This window comes from Cloeon dipterum, chromosome X, assembly GCF_949628265.1.
Source record: "Cloeon dipterum chromosome X, ieCloDipt1.1, whole genome shotgun sequence".
Taxonomy (NCBI): Eukaryota; Metazoa; Arthropoda; class Insecta; order Ephemeroptera; family Baetidae; genus Cloeon; species Cloeon dipterum.
Genome location: NC_088790.1, coordinates 7,257,763 through 7,284,180, shown reverse-complemented (window position 1 = coordinate 7,284,180; position 26,418 = coordinate 7,257,763). Strand labels below are relative to the sequence as shown.

The 26,418-nt window shown below is 42.7% G+C and overlaps 1 protein-coding gene across 1 annotated transcript in view; it reads right to left on the bottom strand.

The window, feature by feature from the left end:
• The window catches only part of LOC135947052 (limbic system-associated membrane protein-like), a 107,942-nt gene extending 81,768 nt beyond the window's left edge, over nt 1-26,174 (bottom strand). The window contains exon 1 of the mRNA XM_065495609.1: nt 25,829-26,174. Coding sequence (XP_065351681.1) covers nt 25,829-25,895 — 67 coding nt within the window. The 5' untranslated portion in view covers nt 25,896-26,174. The remainder of the gene's footprint in view (nt 1-25,828) is intronic.
• Between the last annotated feature and the right edge of the window lie 244 nt (nt 26,175-26,418).

Here is a 26,418-nt window from a genome sequence, read left to right as displayed (position 1 = left end):
ATGAGGAGAAGTGCTTTGAGAGTAATAATTCAAGTAGAAAGTAATTATTTTCCGTCAGCTTGACAAACCTAAATTAAATGCCGAGGAGGACAAAGGCAAAAAGGCAAAATACGCATATCTAATAAAGAAAAGTGTTGGAAATTCTCGTTTCGCAGCAAACTCGGCCTCAACTCTATTTAGAATTTACACTACGATAAACCAGACGTAAATTACGAACTAGAGCATCTCGCAATTGCAGCCGGTGCGAGCTGGAAAAATTAAACCGGTCCCTGTCGACAACATGGCTGCTGTCCGCCGGAGTTTATTATTTTGCATGTGTAAGCGCTGCGAGCTGAGTCGCATTACGGCCCTCGAGCCGTCCAGCCATAAATGCATTCTCGGCGCCGGATGCAGCAGTAGCACTCTTTTTGCTCTCTGCAATCTGATGGCATTTCGCACAGAGACGAGCTAGCACACAGAAACAAAGTAGAGAGCCCACAGTCATGAAAGACAAATCCTCTTAAACGCTCACCAAACCCAGTTTACTGTACCGCCAATTATGAGCCATTGTTTCAGCTCTTGATCGTAAAACACCAGGATATGGCGTTCATTAATTGTTGGATCCAACAAACGAAACACACCAATCTAATTAATGCGGTGAATAGCATCAAAAGAATTAAAAACAGGATTATATTTGGTTCTGGTTGAACGTATGCGGCGATTAGTCAAATTAGCAATATGTTAACTCCATCATAGCATGGACATTTATGCAGGCATTATGTGATTATTTTACAGAACTAAAATGGTGGGTGTAGCTTTGACAGGCAAAATAGACAATAGGCTGCAGAGCTTTGGATTTCGTGATAAAAAAACATCACGGTGGCTGACTGATGCTTAATGCTTTTTTCGGTTTATCAATATCACATTAATTTGAGAGTTGGAATGGAAAAATTTTTATTTGATAAGATCTGTGTGATAAACAAAACAGCTGGCACATATTTTTAGTTCTTTAGATTCCATGCCGAAATAAATTGCCAGAAATTTACCTTGAAACTTGACTTTCCAGCATTTCAATTCAACATGAAAACATGGGCCTCGTTAAGGCTCTTCAGTGCTTTCTAGAGGCTTAATTTCGTCGCTACCAGCTATTTTAAAGCCTCTGCCATACACCTCAAGTTTTTTGACATCCTTATCATAACTCATAACAGATCAATTTTTGATAATTTTCTCAGCTTTGGTAAATTCAACAACTGTAACACTTTCTCAAGCCATCAATAAGACTACGCGCAGCTAAGTATATTCATCTTCATCAATATCTGAAAGACATTGCTATATTTTCTCACTTATTTCAAAATTATACAAGGCAAGAAATAAAAATGTTGATTTTCAGCGCTAGCAGAGAGAACTACGTGATTTAATTGTGACAATTCAATTTGAAAGTAATGCGTTTGCTCGCGTCAGAGCCTGTGTTTCTGCACACAAGAGGCTAATTCGATCTCGCAGTCAATATAACGCACTCGCTCACTCAGCCAGCCAGCCAGTCGCAACAATTTCGGAAGTGGCTCTCGACATATCTCATGCATATTTCATTATTCTCTTGTCATCGCTTGCTCCGCTCTGGCGAGTGCGCTGAAGCCATTTACAACTCGGCCAAATATGCATGAATTCGGTCGCTCAGCCTGCAGACGTAATTGTCCAAGCAGCGCACACGCTAATAATAATCGCAGGACGGCTGCAGCGGGCTTTGATTAATCGCTGGTTGTGTTTTATATTCATAACTCACGCCAAACTTCGCAGGTCGGGCAGCAGCAAAAACAGCAGTATAATTCATCCGAATAATACACACACACAAATTGGATGTACGCGACGCTGGGCTTGCTTGCTTGCACGTATGGCTCGGTTTTGCGTGAGCAGACCAACTTTTTGTTGACTTGAGATCTCTCAAGTTTGTTCTCGCGCCTATACGTCTTCGGCAAAGTTTGCACCATTATTATCATTTGCTGAGCGGCGGCGGCGGCGGCGGCGACGTAATGTTATATTATTATATTAGGATGCGCACTCTTGCTCGGCCGAGGAGGAGTCACCCTTTCTGGATAATGTGCCAGAAATTTGCTTTTGTCGCCAGCGTGCGGCGCTCTATTATCAAAGTAATATGTTGAGTTATGTTCTTGGAGCACTTCCTAATCAACGACCACTTTTTCCGCACAGCCCGACGCATAAAGCAATTTATTAGAGTGGCGAATGCCTACTTTGAGCGTGCACGCAAGTTCCGCTTCATGCTAGTAACACGTTTAGAGTACGGCAGAAATTGAGCCAACACGATAGAAGGATTTTATTAACGACGTTCGATATGACCTGGATATGACAAGTAAGTGTTCATTGATATGTATAATAAACAGTTTGTTCAAAGAGAGCAGCAATCATGGAATGTGGTGAAACACATTTTATTACACAAGCAGCTATTTGTTTTATTTTTGGTAATTTACTTTTGCTGCCACTATTTGATTTTCATTTGGAAATATCATTAGCGCTCCGCACACCTGTGCAGGTCCCAACACTCCAATTAATAAACGTCCTTAGGTGCGGAAAACGCGGGGAAATAACTAATTCCTGGGCAACAAAGGCAGCATTATTTCTGTGATTAATAATCCTCACTCTCTTGCTGCTGGTGATGCGAAAAAGCGGCGGAACAATGAGCCTTATTAAAAGCGGCGAAATATATACACTATTTCCCTCGTACACTCACCATCGTCCACGGCCTTTGGCTGTATATTCAAAGAGCAAAAGCCGCGCGAAGAGAGCGTATTGTTCGCGCTGACAAAACAAACAGTTCGTTGCGTTGAAACAAAAGCGGCCGACTAAATTACGTCCGCCGATTGAACCTCTATTATGTGATAATTGGCGAATTCGAGCAACTTTGCGGCGGTGGAGCCAATTTAATGATCCAGTTTTGGCATAGCCACGCAATCGACGTGTCACTTGACCAGCCCTAATAAGCTGCGCGGCTCGTGCACGCGCGAAATTATTCCGTCTGCCATCGCCCGGGGCTGTAAAACGCAAAATCGCTGACAGTGCTTTTGTTACTGCGTGCCTTGGTGCGTCCGTTGCCAATTGCGGAAATTCGCTAAACCAGCTGATTAAATTTGACCAAACCTAAACAGAATATCGACGAACAAGCACAGCGCATTTTAGACTGGAAATAATAAAAAAATGACTTTAGTGCCTGCAAATTGAGCTGCTGATTGATCACAGTTGACAGCTTTTTAAAACTGTTTGCTTTCCGAGTGGGAATTAAAGGTTTTTTCAATTATTTGTCAATGGCAATTCGTCATAAGATTGATTTATTATTGCTTTTTTAAAATTCTCTTCTTTGCCAAGGAGCCATCATGAGTTTTTGCAACTTTTCTCGCATGATTTACTGGACTCCCTAAAATACGTTGGATTTTCGAGCCAAAATCTAAGGAAAATAGGTTACACGGAGGATTTTAAGTGTAAAATATTTTAATTGCAAAAATGTTGACAGCTTGCGGGGAAATAAAATGTGTAAATTATATCACATGGTTTATATTACTGATCATATTAAGTTCTACGCACAAGCTGACTATATTACATCATTATTGGTAAATGGTCAGCAGTATCCTATTTTGATGAACTGACGTTTAAAAGCATTTTAAAAATATTCTTGCTATAGGCATTCTACCAAAATACAATTTTTTTTGATGAGATTCACTATGACTCTATGAGATACATTGGTGTAGAAACTCTGAAAAAGTGACGGAAGACGCGGCACACACATTTAATTACTCTACGAGCCTGAATGTGATTCCTGCAGCAAAACTTAAAGGCAAACTGGAGTATTCCAGTGTCGACCTCTTTCAAATTCTGCAAATTTCTATCATATTCTGTAGATGCACAATTTGTCGTCAGTATGAAGACCAAACACTAAATAATTAATATTTTAATTTTCTAGATTTCTTGAAAAATAATTTTCGAAGTTATTTGATGTTACAACATGAACAGTGAAATGGTTTTGCTGGTAGTTTTTAGTTTCTTTCACTTGTAATCTGCAGTATAAGCATTGTTTATTGTTCATGGTTCAAAAATAAATTGAGTAACAAAACATAACCATTAAGAACGATGAGCTATCTGGTTGGACAGTTTTACGTGCCATCTATCAGTCTGCGGAGCATCTCCCTTCAAACGGCCAGTGGCTATCCCGTTGGACAACTTCCATGACAAGTACAATTCTACTGGCCGATGCTTTTCTACAATATTCTTAAATTCATATCTTTAAAAAGAGGTCTCAAGTAAACGTTCCTATATAAGTTGATTTGTTTAATATTCTGCACCCTGAGTGTAAATAAAATAAACCTTTTTCCGTTCTTATATTATGAAATAATTAATTAAATTACAAGAAGCAACAAAATATGAATATTCAATTTAACAAACTCCAATTAAGGAGCCCCATCAATTTATAAGGATGCGAAAATTACTAGTTAAAACACGAATTTAAGTTCAGAAAGAGCGTATCAACTTTCACTACATTTCATTAGGATCCTACCTTGTATAGGCATTGGAATAAACGCGGCCGTCGCCGAAACTTTCCCTTCGTCCAGATTGAAAGCACTGCTATCTGGGGTGCTTGATTAGTTGCTTTTTTCGATCCAAGCCTTTCACTCTCCCGATCCGTCGTGCTGCTCCGCGACTTTGGCCAGAGCCAATTATTCCCATTTAATTGGATCTGTATTTCCCGTGTCTGGGCACGTTTGCCCCTTCGTATGCAGCCTAGCGAGAAATATAGGTGCGGCAATCGAATTGCGCCGGACCAGGCGATATTATCTCGATCCATCTCTCGAGTTGCAAGCTCGCCCTGCCGGCCAGCCCGGGCCGCGCGATTAATTTGATCTCGCTAAGTTTGTGTGCACCTGCCCGGGTTGTTGCTGCTGCCTGTGCTGCTTGCAGCGACACATGTCTGATTTCGGGTCCCTAAGCCCACAGCTGCCAAGATGGACACGCGTGAAAGCGAATCGGGTATACATACCGTTGATCCCTGTTCTGTCAAACGTTACCTCAATCAGCCAGGCTCGCTTTTCCTTGTATCGACTATTTCCAGAGTGAGGGAGGTGTGAGTAACATGCGTGTCCTCTGTCTGGGAGTTAATGATAGTTTCACTGTTTCCTTGTTACAATCACTTGTAATAAAGGCAATAGCAAAATTGGCAAACAAGTAAGTAGGGTAAAATGATTAATTTATTTTTATTTTTGTAAAAACATCTTTCGCATGAGTCGGATTGAGAATGGGCAAGGTTTCAAATTACCTCAACTAGATGACGGGAGTTGGGCTGGACATTAGAAGAGCACGAATTCGCTGATTGAGATTTTAAATTAGTTGATCAAAAATCCGTTAAAGTCAATTGTGTGCGGAACTTTTCGGGTTGTTCAAACACATTTGCAGAGAGCAAGGATGACGACCGCTTTTTTTTTGCTAGTGAGCGTGCTAGGCGAGCAAATCAGCGGATTGCTCGACAGCGGCACATCGAGATGTATTTTAGGCTAGCCCGGCATGCATCTGATAGAAAAATTAGCTTTGCGAGTTGAAGACTGCCGCGTAAAGCGCGTAGAATTAGCGGATAATTCGTGTAATGACGTGAAAGGCGAAATTGATCTCCCAATTACACTCGACAATAAAACATTCTAAATTCCCATTCTGGTAGTTCCCATAAGGGATGCCATGTCACAACACCCACTTTGCTGTTAAAATGTTTTTAGAATTTTTTTGTTCCTTTTGAGACAAAATTAACTGGCATCCTAAAAACATTTTAACAGCACAGTAGGTGTTGTGACATCATGTCCCAGGTTGATTTCTTTTTTCGTTTTCAATTAAGAGGAATGACGTTGAGAAACACAAAAATTCCTCTCTAAAAATTCATTTTAATTTAAAATATTTACTCAAGTAGCACTAAAATTTTAGGAAATGTTGCTGTGTTTGTTTAAAATTAATCAAAATTTATCGTCAAAAGGTATTTCAACAAAAAACTGTTTTTAAAATTACATCAAAACTTTAGTTTTTGTGACTGATGGGCAAACAATCAATGATATCCGATGAATATGCTGCTTTTATATATTGTTTGTACTTTAATTCATAGCTCAGTTGAGAGGTGGAGAAACAGTGTTACAAATTTAATTATTATTCTTGGACAGTAAAACGAAATAACAATTTTGGTTATATACACACACGTTTGAATCACACGCAAATAACTAATTTTAGCAGTTTTGTAGTAATTGCGCGGTTTCCCTCATCTTTATATTAGAAAAAATTGCACTTGGATTAAGATTTTATTTTGAAAAAGAAAAAAATCACAGCAGGTATAAACATTTATTTTTGAACGGCTGTGCCAACCGGGCTGTAACATTTTTTCTGCTTTTCGTCTAATTTAGGACCATTTGGGCACCCTACCATGTTGAAACACACATGTTACAAGTCAAAAAGATTTAGAAAAAGGCTTTATAATGCAAATTTGGTAGCACAGAAAAGCTACAGAATGGCGGCTATCTTTACAAGATCCGACTCATTATCATGCAAACCGTGAAATCCAGTTTTACATAGCGCAGCGCACGCGAATTGCGCGGATGACAAATGGCGTGCTGCAAAAGCGACGGGGAGGTGCAAATTTATTTTTTCAAATCTACGTGCCGTTGTCGCCGTTTTTTATGGGGTCACGCGCGGAAATTCGGACCCCGATTTATAATCTAATATGGGAGCAGCAGGATGTGACCCGAGTGGACTTGTTGGAGCCGAGTCCTTAAATCCGTTTAAACGTCCTTGCAGAAGGGCCAAACAATTTGAGAGTGTTCCGCCGGATTTATTCGCTGGCTCTCGCTCGCTCGCTTACGCTCCCCATGTGCCTGATACATATAAAAGCCAGGTTACACTTCTGCCTGCCACTCGGGGGCATATTTCACGCAGGGGCTGTATGCAAATAATAAATTTTATGACTGCCACCTTCAAATCCTCTCACACGCCGGTTTATGGCGCACTAAAATAAATCTCATTTATTGATACGCACCCGCCGCCGCTTGAGCCCCGCGAATAAAGTGACTAACCCACTCTTGAATCAATTAATCCTGCCTACTTTCCGGGACAGTTTCCTAGCTGCACCCACGCTGCCAGTTTTATGAGTTCGACGGCTGTTCAAGCTGCTAAGTTTGTGTCTGACGCAGTTTGAGCACCAGATCCCTAGGCAAACACGTCACTTCACTGGTATTTGCACAAAAGCGGCGAGTGGTCCTCATTGCGGCTTAGCGCTGAAAAGTCGAATGGCACTACTGCGTATTTAATCCTTTTTTAAAGTATTTTGCTCTTGCGAGCCAGCCGCGCCGCGCCATCAACCGGCTAATTTTAGGTTATAAGGTCAACCACCGTGACTTTGTCTAAGTTTCTCCAGCCACTCCAGCCACCGGCCAAAAAGTTGAAAAATGCAAAATTGCCAAAGAAAAAGTGCTCTATTTTCCCAGTTATAGTTTGAGCAGTCCAAACTGTGGAATCAATCGATGTTTAACGATGGATGAATGTGTATACTAGGGCTCTAACTAATGCATACGTGCTTGCCTGGAGGTTACTACAAACAATAATATCAGTTGGAGAGCAATAATTCGGACCGTCTCCAGAGGCGACAAGATTGCCATCTCAAGCGGCGTCGTCTGACGCGACGAACGGTGAAAAGCACTAGTTTTGAATGTTCTCTCATTTCAAAAGGGAAGACGTTTCGTTTTAATTAATGCAAGAAGAAAAAAATTAGTCGCTCAACTCTTCAGAGGGCATTGAATTCAGCAGAATGGTTTAATTCTCACAAATATTGCGAGGAATTACACAATAGGTGGAACTCCTCGAGAAACTCCTAACTGGCACTTAAACGTGCTTGTGTAGAGCAACAAAATTGTATTCAATTCAAAGCGATAAGCCAGGTAAAGGTAGCGAAATTTGGCTGGAGCAGCTACGCAACTTTGAATGGCATTCATCGCCAAGTTTTATTTATTGTCATCTGAGAGTTGAAACGAATGAAATTCACCGCACAAAGCGCTCCTCTCGCTCGAGTCTGCGACGCAAGACGCCACTCGGCTCCGTCTGCCAATTTATCAAGACAGCATTAAGCGAGTTAGTCTGCGAGAGCAAAACTCGATACTTTTTCAAGATTTGCTGGCGGTTCTTGATTTGCCCGACGGATTTATTGTCTCGCTCAAGGCTCCTCCGCAACGAATCTGGTGCAAACTGCATCTTTTCCTCTCGATCGCGCGTGGATGGATCTACCCAACTGGGTGCCAATCGGACCATCTCCCGCGGGGCCGAAAAAACCATTTCCCTCGCTGGCTGGCTGATAAAGCTAGCGTGAAAGAAAGGTACATAAACGAGTGCGCACCCCTCTCGCTCGTAAATAATTGCTCGCGGAAGGAGAAAAAAAATGCACCGCATCAATTGAATTTTGTATGTTTTTGCGTTCCGCCACCCTATTTCTCAAACTTGTTCTTGTCAATAGAAACCGCCAATTTTCAACCCTGAGATGAGATCCCCCCTGTTCCGCACCGCAAGAAAGACGAGTGTTTGAATTTCATCACACGCCGCGACTTTTATCTGATAGGCAGAATGTCAATACGCTGACGCGGGGGGTGGCGCTGCTGCGAGTTTGATGCTTTGCTATTTTTCGACGGGCGCGTTAATTAAAAGCCGCGCACGCATACACACAACACGCCGCGGAATAATGGATACGCGCTGCTACAACGCAAACAAACTCATTTTAAACGAGAGAGGCGAGAGTGGATGTGAATCCGCCTGCAACGAACACACTTCCAAAATTTAATTAATCCATCTAACGACCCGCCGCCTATCACGCACGCCGCAACTGCTTTGATATGACGGATTAGTGCATTATGTGATCGGTTGGAACAACTTCCGCGAAAACTCTTTCAATGTGGCTGGCATTCGATTTGTTTGCGGTTAGTTTGCGGTTGCATTGCAAAACTATTACTCGCTATGTATGTTCTATGTTGTTTCACTTTTCTCAGAAATGCTGCAGTTCTGGAAATGAAATAATTTTAATGCTTTAGAGTGCTGAAACCAACACCGATAATTGCTAGATGTTAATTCGTTAACAAACATTTGTATATATAAACCTTTATAAATATACAACCTCTACAAAACACCTATCAAACAATTTGATTCCCAGAGAAGATAATAACAGTTGTGTTCTTGGAATTTTAAATGTGCTCGCATATGATTGGAATCATCATACGATATTCCTGTTCATGATACGTTTGTTCAGTTGCAAAGCATTCAGACATCAAAGGTGATGGAAATAAATAACCCCAATGTATACAGTTTCAACGTGTATTGACAAAGCCACACGTGTCAGTAAGGAATGACCAGAGGGGAACAGCGCCATTTCCGAAATGATTCGTTTGACTGACCAGCATCAGCATTCCAATGCGACGTTCATTCATTAATTATTCAGCAAGCGACAAAACGAAATATCAGCACATTATTATGCCGATGCTGGATGCGACCTAACGTGATTAATGAACAAATTTGTTAGGCAAATCGCTATGTCTACCGCTCCACTGGCGGGTTGCAGTTTGCTGATAGCTTGCCACCAAATATGACTGAGCGACGAGCGTACACAAAGCTCCCCCCCTCTCCCCTCGTGACAGATACAACAAATATTAGCATTTCTGCGCTGATCAAAAACGTGCGTGATCGAAAGTCAATCAAGTGGTGCTGGCACAGTGAATTATGATTTTCGATTGCGACAGAAATTCGCGGAAAACAGCCATAGGGAATTATCTGGAACTGATGCGGCAGCAACGAGCAGAACGGGTAGCGTGTTGTATTTCATTTGTAGATGATTTTTCAAAAGAGCCCACCCGCATTCGTGTTTGGAAACGCAGGCCAAACAAAAAGAGCATTGTTGTGTAATTTTGCTTCTTTTTGCTCTGGGGTTTTGTCTCGAGTCGGACAGGCGGAAAATGACGCAGCGGAGCAAAAAGTGAAACAAACTGACTGAATGTGCATCAGACCACTCGGTGAGAGGCATTAAATTCCATTTTAGCCGCGGCTGTCGCCAAGGAGAAAAAACTCCCGGCTCGGGCGTGCCATAAATTCGCCTGTCGCGAGTAATATTACTCATAATTTTTATGTCCCTTTAAGATTTTGTAATAATAGTAGCTGAATATATATTGTACAGCGGCAGCGGCGAGGGAAAGAGAATAAATTCATTTTATGTGTCGTTTTGCGCTGAATTTTATTCCAGCAGTCGACAGCAGTCGCCTAGCGCTGGCGCGCCCGCTACGAGAAATATGCAACCCGCTCTGCACTAATGACCGCCAAATTGTATAACCCTTCGTCTCGCGTGTGCGCCACATTATGTTCGGCCATTACCGAGCGCGCTCCGCTCTCGTTCGGGGCCAAAGTGGAGAATAATTTTTGCACGATTTCATTCATTATTGCGCTTGTCGTTTTCGTGTGCTGGCAAATAACAATTTAATGAGCATTGCCGGCTGGGCGCGTGCGTTAGTATCCACCCTTTATCGACGCCTCTATCCGAGTTTTAGCGCCCAATAAAAATTACGGGTTGCAATTGTGCATGTTTGAATAGAACGACGGCTGTATGTGCGAGCGCGATTACGCGTGCCTCACTGGAGTTGTTTTCGTGACGCGAATAGCTTTGGAGAGATTCGAATGGCGCGTGGGTGGAATAGTATTCTAATTTTCGCGGATGAATTCCGTGTTTGTTGTTGTAAACAACCGACATTCAAATGCACGCCCTCGACTGCCAACATTGGTTTTCAATGCCCTAGTTGTTTCATACACAAATTGGTTTCTGCGAATGTCAGCGCATAAATTAGTAAAAAGGAATGAAACACAGAGTTTATAATGTTTACTACACAGCAAATTCACTACGAGAATAAGTCTAAAGGTTGAGAAAATATTACATATTAATTTGTTAACTTAAAAGAGTGCATAATTGAGGAGGAAACCATACTCCGACTAGTCTTCGTTGTTGAAACTTGATTTATCTCGACACGTTTCACTCCCAACGGCAATTATTCATTCATGATATAGACATTTCATCTACCATTTTTTTAAATATTGTAACTGTAGAGCCGAAACGTGTTAAGCTAGATCAAATTAAGTTTCAACAACGTTTGATGATGTCTGAGATTAATTATTTTACCAAAGACATTGAAAATACAATCCTTACTCGCGCTGAAGCAAAAGAAAATTTTTCAACAAATCAAATTAAGAAAGCTATGACTGAGAGCTAAGTGTGGCTCGTCAACTTGAGTCTGTTAGCCCTGTTAGCAAAGGAGACTCCCTTCCAATTTTGGTTGATCATGGGAGGGGTGTCGAAGAAATAATAGTCTATTTCAGTGACTCAGAGGCAGAAATAAAAACTAGATTTTATCTGTGAGTGTCAAAGTGGAATAATTACTTAATACCCCCAGCCGAAATGTCGCACAAAAGCTGAACAGGCAGATTGACAAGGGCTCAAGTGCAGGTGTCCATAAATCAGTTTTGGTTCGCTCGCAGAGACCGACACAAAAGGCTGCCAACCCACACGAGATTATGCCTGCGCATGCAGGCACACTCAATCAGTGGCGCCTTTCGTCGATTTGCGGTCGACGAGCCGCCGCTGCTGCGCTGGCTGGGTTGGACCAGGCCTTTTCAAAAGACGAATTCAAATGCAAAAAGGGCTGCTTTCGAGTGACGCACCCAGGTTGATTCGTGAGAAGGGCCGCTTTCGGATCGTAAGTAGCAATAAAACGCTGGGTAGTGACGTTATTCAAGCAAGAGTTGGACCCGCGTTCGCAAATGGCAGCATCGTAACACCGTCATTTATATCCCGGCTCCCGCCGGGGCAGAAATAACTTCAAATTGACGCAGTTTTTCGAGCAGCCGGCTCTTCAGCTATAAACATTCAATATGGATGGCAATTTGCAGGCGAAAACACTCGCCGCACGGTGCATGGAACGGAAACCTCTTTCCGTATTCATAATTTTCTTTGTCACGCGCTCTCGGGTCACCAGAAAACTTGCAAATAGCGAGTGGAAAGCTCGTTAGTTTGCGCCCGATCAAAGCGTCTGGAGCGTCTTTGTGTCTTCTCAAAGCGTCGTTCTTGCCTCCGACGCTCGGCAGACCTGTGAAGATTTTTTCGCAAAGAATGGCTGCAAGTCGTGTGTATGTATATGTGCCCCGTGCTATTTTCCTCGGCGGCGACGGCGGCTCTTTGCTCGGCAGTCACTCACTCGGTGGAGCAAAAGTTGTGCCGGGCGGGACCTCTGGCTCCTTCGGCGAACGAAGAGGCGGTCCAGGAAGAATGCTTAATGAATTCTCTGATCAAAAAGGAGAGACGCGGAACCGACATTTCAAAAGGCTTCGTCGTGTTTAAGAACTTTTCCATCTGACAAAAAATCTCGAGCACTGCCAGAGAAGGCAAAAATGGATTTTTTTTGCCGTTGGCTAGACACTCACACTGCCATAGTTAGGATTAATATAAAATGTGATATTTACAACAGTGGAATCATAATTCAATCAGGGCTGTTCTTAAAGTAATGCTGGAATCTTAATGTCATTCATATTAATTTTTTTTCTCAGGCATTGGCGTTTCGTTCGCGACTTGATTGGTACGCAACTTTCCACGAACCTAAAAGTACAATAACTTTTAATGATAATATTATTTTATAGCGATTTCTTGAGTCCGAATGCCTGCCTCTCCGTAAAAGCTAAACAATAAAGAATACATATAGCAGACTCTTACCGTATCGCTAGCTTTTAATAATTAAAGGATTGAGCTGGTAGATGAACGTACATAAAAATGCAGAGGGGCCTTTTGAGTGCTCAAGCGAGGAATGCCTCGGAAAACTTGTACGACTTCTCGTGCCAAAAGCTGCATCTCCATTCAGACTATGCGTGGCTATTCCTTCAGAGGGCACCTTTTTGTGGAGGGAAAGACGAAGGCGAGGGCGTAAAAAAGAGCCCAGTAGTTCCAATCAATCTCGTCCGCTGCTTTTTATCACATTTGGGAAATGGCGGGAATCGATTCGCGAAAACCCTCTTCACTTTCTCTCTAGGTCCTGCCAATCATTTGAGAAAGAGGGACGCGCTAACGGAGCGGTAAACTTAATTTGGAGCCCCCTCCCCCCAAGAGTGTATTTTATATTTCCGGAGTGTCGGCATAAATTATTATGGCGTGGCAGGTGTTTTTATTGGCAGTCGACGCTGCGTCGTGCGAGATGAGGCTCAGTGGTGCAAAGAAGTGGCGAGATTCCCTCCAGGAAAATGTATAAATAGAGCTGTTTTCCGCATTGATCTCTGTCGCTTTCACTTTAAAGGCCCACAAGCGCCTACTGGCGTTGCCAAGGTGGATAAAGAGCGCAATTTCTTTTATTTTCTTTGAGAGCAGAGAGACTTTAGCAAATCTAATCAGAACCAGTTTCGTGGAACAGCAGAGATTTTTAGTTTTCTGTTGAGATTTGCATAATGAGGAGAGTACAGCAGTGGAGATTTGAGCTCTCTTGGAAAATTATTTCGCCAAGCTAAATTCTTCTTTGTTTAAAAAAATACTCAGATTTTTTTCAAAATCTTTTTTGCAGTCACAATAGCAATCTTCCTTTCACTTCATTTTTAGAAATTCTGAGCTACACGTTCCAATTGAGTGCACGTGCCGTTTTGCAGCACATCGCGTGCAGCACCATTGGAATATTAGTGGGCGGAAAGCGGAAGTGGGGGTGGCGGCCAGGGCCAAAGCTGAACTAACAACAACAACTAAACTAACCGACGTTTAGAGGCGCTAATTAGTCGGCATGCACAAGCTGTGTATTACATATAACCGGCTATTTGCGGCAATCGATGGGCAGCCAGTGGACCCAACTCTCGATAATTGGCCAACTTTTGTGCGCGCCTGCTGACCTATTCGCAAGCATTTTGCTTATCTTCCCTTTCACGAGAGGAATTAGCCCCGAGAAGTTTCCATCCGACAACTTTCTTTGAAAGAACGGCACGCGTGTAAAATAATCACTTTTCCAAAAGCCAATTTCGCTGTAAAAATTCTCCTCGCGCAGCCGTAAAATACCATCTGGATCGCTCTATTCAATCATTCTTGCGTTTTTATCCATTTAATACGGCCTAAAAACTTTGAACATCCTTTCCAGCAAGAAAGAGTTTTATGAAGAGCACGCGGAGAGCAAGTTGAAGGAAAACACACGGACACACACAGTTGCTGAAAGCACCAGAGAGCAATTCATTCCATTTTATATCACTTGCAATGACACAATACACCTCCTCGTCCGAGACTCAGTGCTACACGTCTCTAAGAGGGCGAAAATTTCATTAAGTCGGTTGTTGTTCACGGAAAGCAGCTTTTTACCTTGTTTTATTTCCGGCGAGAGCCGAGTGAGGAAAAAGCTTGGAGGAGAGAAAGCGCGTCTGTCTCATCGGCGAGGCATTGCGGACCACACCTTAACTCGATTGGTGGTGCTCAAAACTGCCCGGCCGTTGCTTCGCCCATCCAAGCTCACCTTCACGACTTTAGCCCGAGGAATTGCGCCGCCTGGAATTGTTTTGCAGCGGCAGCTGAGCGGATTTCAGCCTTGCGAGCGGTAGCCGTTGGTAAAAAAGTGCCCGAGTGCCGCTATACCTGCTGCATTAAAGAGAATCGAGAGCGCTTTTTGCGCTCTTCAGTTCCGCACACCCACTTTCTCGCTAATTTTGATAATGGAACTCGCGCTTACTCCACAGGGATGCCGTACCAGATAAAAGTTTTTCATAGAACAATTACTGGATTGCTTTTTCCGTCATTTTTTACCTCTGGAAGAAATATTCTTGCATTATTCGTGTAGAGAAAAATATGCAAATGCCCCAGATATCTTCATTTACTGCAGCAACGCTCGATTCGAGAGCTTTATTACTTATCGTTCGCAAATAGAATTCATCACGGATCGAAATGACTGCTTTGCAAGTCAATTCCATCAGTCAGGCACCGAAAATAGCCCAACCGAAACAATCCAGTATCCACTCAGCGCTTGCTGAGCTCAAAAGCCCGTGCATTTAATCAATTTCAACGCCAGACCCGAGCGCATACATGCTAACTCAATAATCCGCACACACTATGTCAAATTCTAGCGCCGTCTGCGCGAAATAATGGTGCCAGTCCAAATCCACGGGAGCCGGATTACATTCTTCGAGCGGATCGCACCTGAAAGTGGCAAATTCAATTTTTGTCGTCGCCTATCGGGTGCCCCCTCGTTCTCTCTGATGCAATGAATACGTAATCGAACACACCTGTTCTCACTCGCCGTTTGGCGCGCAATATCTCAATATTTCATTTCGCATGGAGCTCAACCCTTTCGCAGCCAAAACAACCAAGCGGTGATATATTATGAAAATCCCTTCCACCAGATTCACGTGATGAATTGCCCTGTTAAAATATTAAATAGGCGCGTACGCTCCCAGTGCGCCTGGCCGGATCCTGCGGCAGGAATTAAAGCGGCGGAAAAATTCGGATCCTCCTATTCGGTGGCGCAATCCAGCTCATTAGGCGCGGCGGGCTCGTGTCACGCATCTGCTCCTCCGGGTGCAAAACCGCAGGTTCGGTGCGTAGCGGCAGGATTAGCAGACGGGCATTAGGCCTTTTATCTCGGCCCGGCAGACTCTTAAAATGCACCAGCAACTCTCAGGAGCAGGACTTTCATTCTGCTAATGGATTCGCAGGATGGGATACACGCGCTCTCGTGCATGCATATAGGTCCTCTCTCGCCTGGTCTCATCATTTTAAGGCGCCGGTTTTTAGCCTGCAGACAAGGCTTGTTCATTGTTCTCGGGATAATGAGCTCAGGGGATTAATCGTGATAGTCGAATTCGCTACTTAACACTTTGCTAATTTGGGAGCAAGTAGTTTTAAATTATTCATGCCTATGTTAATTATAAAATAAAATTAAAAGCATTAATTGACCAGTAATATAAACCCTAAGTGTTCGAAGCCGCCATCAGATGGCACCACCATAATTTACTGTTCTTAAAAATTCTAAATAATTTTTATTCCATTAATCCGAAATATTTACAGGTGAGATTTTGGAAAAAAATAGTTTCTTTTCTGCTGTGATTTCAGACTCAATCCTGCTGCTGTGAATTCTTCACTTAATTTGTTTTCTTTTGATGTTCTGAAAACCAAAATTGGTTCAGCTAATCGCCGTAGAATTGTGAAAAAAAAATTTTGAAATAAAAAATCTTTTCTGACAATTCTATACGACGAATGACGAGACTGATTTTGTTTTTCACCACGTCAAAGGAAAGCATAATAAGTGAAGAACCCACAATGGCAGGATTAAGTCTGAAATCGTAGCGGAAGTGTCTTTAAAATAAAATTTTAATAAAGCATACGGTGGTAACATCTGTTAGCGGCTTCGAACACTAAGGGTTTATACAACTGGTGAAATTCACCAAAAGCCGTTTTTTATGTGTGTCTTTTCTATTTAGCATTTTCATTTTGCATTGATTTTTTTTTAACAAACCAAACAACTGTCCGCGCTTTAAACATAGTTTTCATCTTTGCAGTAAGTTTTTTTTAAATTTCCAGTGCCTATACGAACAGTTTTAATTAAATGACATTGTTCGATAACGAAGAATTAATGTTATCACATTGCAATTTAATTAATTATAGTAGTATGATGTATATATCATATTTTAATTAAATTACCTCACTTGCAGATTGTTTAAAGCGTACTTAATCATCCAAAGCTTGTGAGTATTATAGTCCACATTCATACTTTGTCTCTATATAATTATAAATTTCAGAACACATTGTGGAACATTGTTCGCTCCGCAGGAGATTATAGAGTAATGTGCCTGGTAATTTGCAAATTATCAGCTTGGCAAACTGACAAACAACAAGTAAATGCCACAATAAGCCAGTCGGTAAAACGGACAAAGAGAAAGTGGTGCGCAATTATAGGAAGAATGAGCATAGCAGCACAGAATCTCGGCTTTCTTATTTATAGAGGGTGTATTCAAATATTATGCCTTCTAGAATGTCCCGAAACCAGGAATAACACGATCCCAAGCAATGAGATGTTCAATTTTGCTGCGGGTGGCGTCATTTTTTTATGGGCTTCGCAGCTAAAATAGCACTCCATAGTGCCAATAAAGTAGCATGTGTTTATCATTTAAGGGGGGCGCGTGTTGTTTTGCTCGTGTGAGCCGCCACTGCGGTACCCAGGGGTGCGCTCTTTTTATTATGATTTAAGCAAGCAGGCTGGCAAGCACTGCGAGAAGAAAGAATATAAGGAGCAGAAGAGAGTGTTCCCATTTGCCTCATCGCCCCACGCGCGCAAATTTAACGCCAGGCCGAGTAATTTGCATGCGGAATCGAGTTCTGTGCTCCGACACGACGGGACTCAAAAATCCCCTCGAAAGATGAAAACACCGCAGCGCCCGCGTCGCACCCGTGCTTTAAAATCCAGTTTGAGCTCGAAATCCGCCGGTGGAAAATTATTTACACTGGGATTTTGGAATTACTTCAGTGCCACGCCCAGCGGGAATAAAAACTTTGCTCTTTTGCCGAGATGTAAACACCACCGCGGAGATGAGAAATTTCCATCATGAGAACCGAGTTTTTGATGCTCACCCTGTGCGTGCTTCTTCTGAGGGATCAATTTTTTCCGTTGCGTTAAAACAACAATCCCGTGAGATCGACATTATAAATTTTAGCAGGAAAGAGGGATCAGGGTAAAGTTTTACACGTAAAACGATGAAAATCGTACACAAATACAAAAAAAGTCAATGAAAAATTGTTGAGTGGGACAAATATGTGGCCCTATCGTCAAATTTCACTCTCAAAATGCTCATCCCCATTGAAATCCCAAATCCAAACGGAGAACATTTGTGATAATTGTGCTTGAACCAAATCATTGGTTTGGTATTTCAATCACACAACAATCCATCAACTAATATGAAATTTTTGCAACTGCATGATACATAACAAAATCTACAAAGCAAAAGTATTCAATTCAATCATTTTATTCAGAAAAACTATTCGCCGTAATACTTCAAACTTGAGAAATGTTCGGCAGAGGTAAAAAACCTGAATGGTCTCACTGAATGGTATTCGCTGCCATACATTTTTTGCTTAATAAATGTCAACCTTGACATTTACCTCTTTCTTTACATCTGATACTTGTTATTTATGAGAAGGTTGACGAACTTGGCGATGATGTGAAATAAAGTGTAAGACACAGAAAAAATGCCTTGCCGAAAGAAGTATCGGTTAGTAATTATTTTTTAGAGCGGTGCCGTGATTGATAGGGTGCGGTGATAAAAATTCAGTCAGTGCCCGAGACGCCGAGAGAACAATAACGATCGAGAGTGTATCGATTTCAGCACCACTACCACGGACGCGACGACGTCACTTGGGGTGTCTACTCTACCTAACAAACCCACAGAAAGAGAGAGCGAACGCGAGGGTGTCAAAACAAACATTCAACTGATCTGCTCTGGCCAAGCGAATATTTTTATCGGCGGTGAGCAAACTGTGTTTTTGTTATTGCTTCCGAAACCCGTTTCAATCATAGCCAGCCACGCACACCTCGTTACCGATGCATGCACGCCCCATATATTGTGCTGGTTTCCTGCTCTCGCGTCAAAAGCAACACTTTCCTCCGTCCGTCCGGCTGGCACGAGAGCCAACTTATTCTCCATCTGCGTCCGCGATAAGGCGTTTTCCACCCAACTTTTTCTTTTGGGCAAAACTTTTCCTCCTGCAATTTAAAGAAATCACGCTGTCTTGGATGTCCAAATATGTCGTTATCTTGTTTTATGCGCCATATAGTATGTATGTGTTCGTGGAATCGCGTGACGGTTAGGCGAGCGAGCGAATTCGTCCGATTCAATTTTTCTTCTGCTTCTGCTGTCAGGCTGAAATTTACTGCATCGATCTGGAGTTGGAAATTGCAGGTTTTCGTGGTCTTGCAGAAATATAATTGGTGCCACCGTTTGAAGACACGTGACATTTCTGACTGAGTTGACTTTGGATTTGGTATTTCCAACCGTCGATGCTACGCGGAAGGCAGGCGAAATTGTTGGAAGGCAAATATTCACCTAATGAGATGGTTAACAGGAAAATCAATGAAACGCTTATTTGGCAAAAAGTCTAACTAAATCATATTACGGCCAACAAAATCAATAGTCAGGAACGTGACGACATGGGTTTCATGCATATTCATGCGTGGACTGGACCTAGTACGACCAAAAACGGACACTTAATTTGAGGCGGATGCGATTTTTGCTTTCTATAGAGGTAAATTTTATTAAAATGAAGGTTCAGAGTAGACGGGGAAACCGATGGCCTCGCTTTTTTCGATTTTCCGTCTCCCCGGAATAAGCGCGTCCCGCCTCGGAACAAAAACGCCTCTTTTGTGACTTGGATCCTTTCCCGTCGGCCGAGAAGGAATTTGCATACATTCATCTCTCGATCGTGTGTGTATATAGTGTATAACGCTTCATCGAATGCGGCCCGGCGATGTTATGTGTAAGCACAACGGAACGGATAAAAAATAGAGACTCGCCATCGGCTCTCTTTCTCGTGCCCGGGAAATATTTATTTTGGGAAACGCGCATACATTCTGTTAAGCCACGGTTAGTGTTGCAGAATACCCACATTATCATACGCGAGCTTGACCGCAAGCGTTGTGCTTTTATTGTTTTGAGCCGCCGAACGCTGCTCACCGCAGCCAAAAGAGCGAGCGAGTTCCAAAATGAAAATGATGACGTCGGAGCTCTTCTGTGGCTTATTTGTTTTGCACCGCCGACGGTTGCTAGTCCCAGCGATTAAATATTAACCCAGAGGCTGCGGAGAGGAAAAATGATTTAAAACCTGCCAGATCCAAGGACCGGCAAAAGATGGCTATAGCTTTGGAATTTTATCGAGGAAAAACGATGGCGCTGGCGAGAAATGGGCAAATCCGATTTAATGAGTTGAGAGAAGCTGCGAAGAAGTAAGTTGTTAATCTCGCGCCAAAAGAAGGAAAAGTTTCTTCGGCATTCTGATAATGACACTGGCAGAAAAGATGGAGCACTAGTTCCGCCGAAGATTGGCTCAATTGTTGCTCACAGAGTCGAACTGGGACAGAGGCCAACATTCGTCCATTCGAGCACATTTCGCGCAACGCTGATTAAATCCGGCTCCGGCCCGCGAAGTTTCTAATTGCTCGGAAACATCTTTACCTATCTCGGTGATCCACCCGATAGGTTCATTACGCCAAGCTCGAACAATTGCAGCAACTTTCGCGATGATCGTTAAAATTCACGGCGTCCTCAGCCGCACCAGCGCGGTTTAATGAAATCAGTGTAACTCTATATGTACACTTCGGCTTTAAAAGTTTCTTTGGCTCTAAAGAAAGGACACTCACGAGTCGGATTTCACAGTGTCATTGTGATGCGGGATTCGCTCTGTTGGAAGAGATTTTCCGCGTTTTGTGCCAACTTAATCCTGATAATTAGGAATGTCGACGTCACACAAGCAAATCCGTGACCTCACAGTCCAAAGAGTTAAAACAAGCGAAAGGGAAACTCATTTGAATATTAAATTGATTGTCACTGCAAATTTATTCGCTAATCACAAGGCTTTTTCAATAGGGGCTGAATTTTTTCCCCACCATTCTAAAAAGCATTCGCTGTCAAAAGAAATCCGAAACCTTTCCAGGTATTCCAGCTATTTTCTAAATGAAAAACTTTTACGGGCGCTGAAAAATTACATCAGAAATCTATCAAAAATATTCTGGCACTGACAGCCGAACGAAAAGTCAATACAAATCTAAACTCGTTTGCTTTTAAACCATTGCCACTGAATTGGTGCAGAGGCCGAGAATCAGTCAGGCAGGCAGAGTGATTGATAGCGAAAAACCACAGAGGAGCCGGAGCGGAATCAATCAAAGCAGGAAATAATCCGGCAGTCAGATTCGTTTCTGCCGCACAAAAGAGCGATGGGTGCAAATTTATTCATAGAGCCTTGTGGTCGAGTGCAGAGCGGATAAAAATGTGTGTCGCCTGCTCGGTCCGCTCGATGGCTGCTCACAAAGGAGGCGGAGGGATCAATCGCGGTGCGGCGGCGAATTCTGCCACGGCCAGGGACTCACTTTCCGATCCAGCGGCTGATTTTCTTGCATGTGGCTAAATGCAAACTGTTATTTTAGGTTGATAGTCTATTCGGAGAGCGCAAACACAGTGTGTGAAAAGCCAAGACCAAGGTCAATGAAATTTGTGTAGAAGCAGTCACTCTTACTTCCACCAAGGGGATATAGATAGACAAGGGGTGCAAGGGCAGGCGAAACAACAACACAGCGAGAGCTGATCGAAGTGGTCTCTCTCGCAGTCTAGTGCCTCTCTCATCTCATTTCTATGCGAGCCGACTGCGGAAACAATGCGGCACTCGCCGCACGGATCTCTCTCTCTCTCTCTCTCTCTCTCTCTCTCTCGCAATCAAACCCAGGGAGCAACGAACGCACTCTCCTTTTCTCCCTCTCCCTTTTGGCCCATCGGCAGCTTTGTTTGCACGCACTAATGCACGTATGTACCGATGGTACATGCTCAACGTTTAAATAATTGCGAAAGGTAATTAGCCGGATTTGCTTTTCCGCCAGCGATGGATTATCTTCTGCCAACGCAAAAATGGGAGCAAGCTGTAGGATAAGGAGATATTTCGGCAAAGCTGCAAACGCGCGCCTACCGAGAATCAAGGAAAATTGCCTTTTGTTAGTTTGCCCGTGCGTCTAGCTATCGACTGTGAACACAAAGCAGGCCGATATTTTTGCACTTCACAGAAGAGGAGCATCCGCTTAAATCAGCAACCGTGTTTTGCAAGCTGAGCGAGCATGAATTTTCCTGTTTTGTCTTCAACCGAGTATTTATTTTATGAACAAGTTGGATACACATATTTTCTTTCCTGGAGAATAAACAAAAAACATTTAAGCTTGGATTGAACAGATCCAATTTCCGCTGTAAAAAAACTGCTGGTGGTATAAAAAATGTCGTAATGACAACTTCTAATGGCAACTTACCCAAGGGCATGAAAATAAAAATCAATCGATAATATCAAATTAAGAACGAGTAATTTTATCTTGATATTTACCGTCCGTGACCATCCATAGCCCCAATTCGCTAGAATATCGTGGCAAATTATCAAACTTGCAGCGAACAATGGCTGAGTTATAAAATTTGCTTTATGGACGCGATAATACAGAAAACGTGATTCCATTCCACCAGCGGCTTCATGTGTGCTCTCTACTACTGCCAGCGAGTTCACTGCCGACGGCGACGACGCCAAAATCAGATTACGTTCCCGACGAATTTTACAGCTCGCAATGATCATCTTCACAAGAAAATTCGCGCCTGCCGTATTTTCATTATACACTTTCTCCGCGGAGCCGAGTTTAAATTCAAAGATAAGCTCAAGTGCCTTATAGCGGCATGTAAGCGCGCGCCGCCCGGGTAATATGATCCGGGAAATTCAGAATTTCCTGGCCGATAGCCGTGTTTTCGCTCGCCAGTGCTGCAGCAGCGGGAAATTCCAATATAGTGTTTGGCGAGTTTCGAAACACACATTCCTGCAGCAGCTTTCTCCGGCAGTGCCCCTGGCGCACACCGAAGTATGCAGACCCGCTTGTTATTTGTGCTAAGCGGGTTGTGTGCAGCGTCATAAATGTTTCACGGGCCGTGATGAGCGCTCGAGAGGCGACCGCTTTTTGTGCAGACGGCCCTGTTGGACCTGGCACTCGAGTGCACTCGCCCAGCTCTGAATGTACATGCAAAACTCGTCTGCCTGGCTGGCTGAAGCGGGCGAATTCCTCTGAAACACTTTGCCGCCCGCAGCTGTGTATGGAGTCAAAATTAAGTGTGTGCTCGAGTCGCTTTAACCTTTTTGACTCGCGGCCATAATCAACACCTCAAAATATTAAGTGCAAGATTTGATCGAATCCGGTTCCACCCGTTGTTTTAGATAAAAGAAGCTCTAAGGACCAATATTTCTATGTTCTGAGAAAAATAAATTATTTTCTATACATCTCATGCAATTTGAGATTTTTGAATGGAAAGGAATGCCTAAGTAAGAAGCTAAAGATACCATTCATTTATAAAAAGTTGCAGATCCCAAGAATTGGAAACTCTTCAAACTTCTGCTGAGCGTGAGAGATATAAAGGGTGGTTTCATTTATTACTTTTTAGAGGCTGCCGAGAACAAAGAAACCACAGGAAAATCTTTGAGCTGAACTCAAATTTTTAATTTCTATTTTCCTTAATCAAGAACTTCAAACGGAATTGCTACAGTCATTGTGATATAACATAACACTTGTGGATAATAGTACAAAGGTCACAAAGGGGTGTACGCTCTCAGTACCAAGGACTTTGATTCAATCGCCAGACACTCGTCCCGTGCATCCTAATCACACGGATGCCGGAGAGGTGCAAACCACTCTATGAACTGAGTTTGTCTGCTTTCACGTACCTCTGAGTAGCTCACATTGTTGTTTGATGACGTGTACAAGTCATTATATAGTAACACACATTATTTATAGACTCAAACTTACTATGAGCTCACTTGAATTAAATTGAAAATACATATGGATGCTTTGCAAAGCAAGCAAATTCTGTGGTCGAAATGCGCAATTGTTCCACATTTGTAAAGAATTCTTAATTTTGTCGTGTCGTCCTCATCATTGCACAGCAAATGGAAACAAACCTGTTTCATTTTCCAGCCGTCCAACAAAATAGATTAATTGACAAGCACGCGACAATACATAGTGTGTATTCTCCACACAACTTTTTATTGTGTGGCATGCTATCATTTTTGGCGGCAGCGCGTGCACGGCGTGTGCTGATGTAACGATTGTGTGGAATCACTGGGGTCTATATGTATAGAGATGTTGGCGGAATTGAATTGGAGAGCGACACGCCCGCCGCACAATAGCCACACACTCGCCTGCACCCAGCAAACCACAGCACTCTCTCAATCAATCATTTCCCGCTACGAAATTCGGGAATTCTAAGGAAAGCCCAAAAATGGCGGCCCCGAACTCTGGCCGGGCGGCTTCATTTTAGTAGATTTTATCGTGCTACGTTGTGTTGGTAAGGGGCAAACAACGTCGTTCGCGCAATTAAAGCTTCTGTGTGGTGTCCTCTGAACAAATATGCACTCCACGCACGCCTAATTCGCTCACGGCGGCGCTGGCTGGTTCTCTTTGTGATTCGACTGCTCGTTCGCTAAAATTATTACCCCATTAAAGAGTAGTGCGAGTGCTTTGCTATCTTCTGCACAGCTTAATGGCGACAAAAAATTGCAAGTGCTCTAGGGATTGGAGCGCAGCAATTAAAAGGCTTTTCTTTTTGCCACTCTTCCATTTTAAATAAAAATGTTTTAAACAAATTTAGGTATTCCCTGCTTTTGTTAAATGCACATTGAGCTATGACCTGATACCGAAATCTAACTTTTTCGCTGGAAAACATCATCGACGCCATTTTTAGTCTGAGAAAAAACCGGGAGCTGCAGAATAAGGTTACGTGGCAGCAGAATATTTAAATCACCACCCTTGGATTTCTAAAAGACTGTTAAGATGTTGTTTAGTCGGCAAGAAGAATTGTTCCAGCTGTATTTTTCAGTTGCCCCTCACTGGATAAAAGGTATTGAAACGTACCAAATAAACTTAGTTCAATAGATGCTAGAATTTAAATTTAAATTCAGTTTTAATATTTCAAACTAGCTTTCGTATTCACAATATTTTTTTGGAATTTAATTAATAATTGTATTTCCCTTGAAAACCTAGTTCTACATACCTTTTACTGCAAAAAATCAATCTTGTGTATAATAAATTGTCGGCCAATCGTAGCGGTTTAAAAGAAAGAGAGATAAATTACAACGAACAAGGTGCAGATGGGACGCTCTGTAAAAAATGCTAGCAATTTCAGCCAGCTGAATTCGATTTCGCTGGTCTTGCTGTTCATTACGAGCCAAATAATCATTTTATTGTGCGTAATTAACCCACTTGCTCTGAGAAATAATCGCACCCACTGCTAAAAATGGTAATTAGCAGGCTGTGCTAGCTGCTTCTACTACGCGCAAAGCGAGCCCATTTTTTCCATTTTCTGTACTCTCCCTTCGCATGCGTCTATTTGCACATCCCGCAAAATGGGCGAGACGGCGGCTCACTGATGGCGAAATTTTGAATTAATGAACTACGCTTCCACAGTTTTTATGACCGCCGCCCAACTTAAATTACCGAATTGCTTATATTAAATAGCTGTGTGGTCTTTTGTCTGTGCCTTTTTCTAGTGTTTACCATCAGATCACAGATAGCGAGCAAATAGCGCCAACTGAAATTAGCATTTTTTTGCAAACAAACTTATGTATTATGCAGAGTATAAACTACAACATAATCCTGAATTGCAAATCTCTAAGTTACCCTGATCTGAAATATAGTATAGTATTAGGATTTGTAGATTTATAAAAAAAAATAAAATGTTGAAACTGATTGGAAATTTTTAGAGTAAATTAAATTTTGTATTTTCCACTGTCAGACTGTCACAGGACGGAAATTAAGACTGAAACTTTCCTGTACTAATTTGGAAAGTAAACAAAAATTAATTTTTAAAAAAAACACATTTGAACATTGTTTTTCACACTCCACACCAAAATGGCATATCCAATTTGTATATTAATTTTCACCAATTAAAACATAACGAAAAAACAACTAATACAGAACAAAATTACACAATCCTTAACATTATTCAATTAATTTAGAGAGGACATCGCGGTTCCTACCTTGCGTGAAGTGGAGGTGGATGAAGGAAATCCAGAGCAGCACGAGTGCAGCGACGGATCGACGCATGTTGCGATTAGGCTGTCGGTGCCGGCGAAGAAACGCAAATCAATTAAACCAGCGACGCAATCACTGTCAGCAATGTGACTCAATGGAACAACACGATCAGCAGCAGCATGTCGGCTCACAGCTTCCTGCGGCGCATAATAACAACAATCCGAGAGATTAGCACGACGGCTTGATTGGCAGGTGAGTGGAGCAGAGGGAAAGAAGAGCCGGCTGGCTGGCGAGGACGCGCGTCCAACGATGCTTAGGGCCCGAAAGGCGGCACGTCTCTGACTAGCTCGCTGCCTGCCTCCGCCGACGCCGGAGCACCCGGCGCGTGGCGCTCGCGTAGCAGTCAACCCCCTCGCCCACCCAGGGGTGCATTGCATTTTGCCCTCTTCGTGCGCGTCGAATCATGCACTCACACACCCCCGAAATTGTTGTGTGTTGGGTTTACTGTCCCCCGAGAAACGAGCGAAGAAATCGACTCCATCCACTGCGCTTAGACTCTCGACTTGATGACGGTTTTTATGTTTTATGCAAGCGG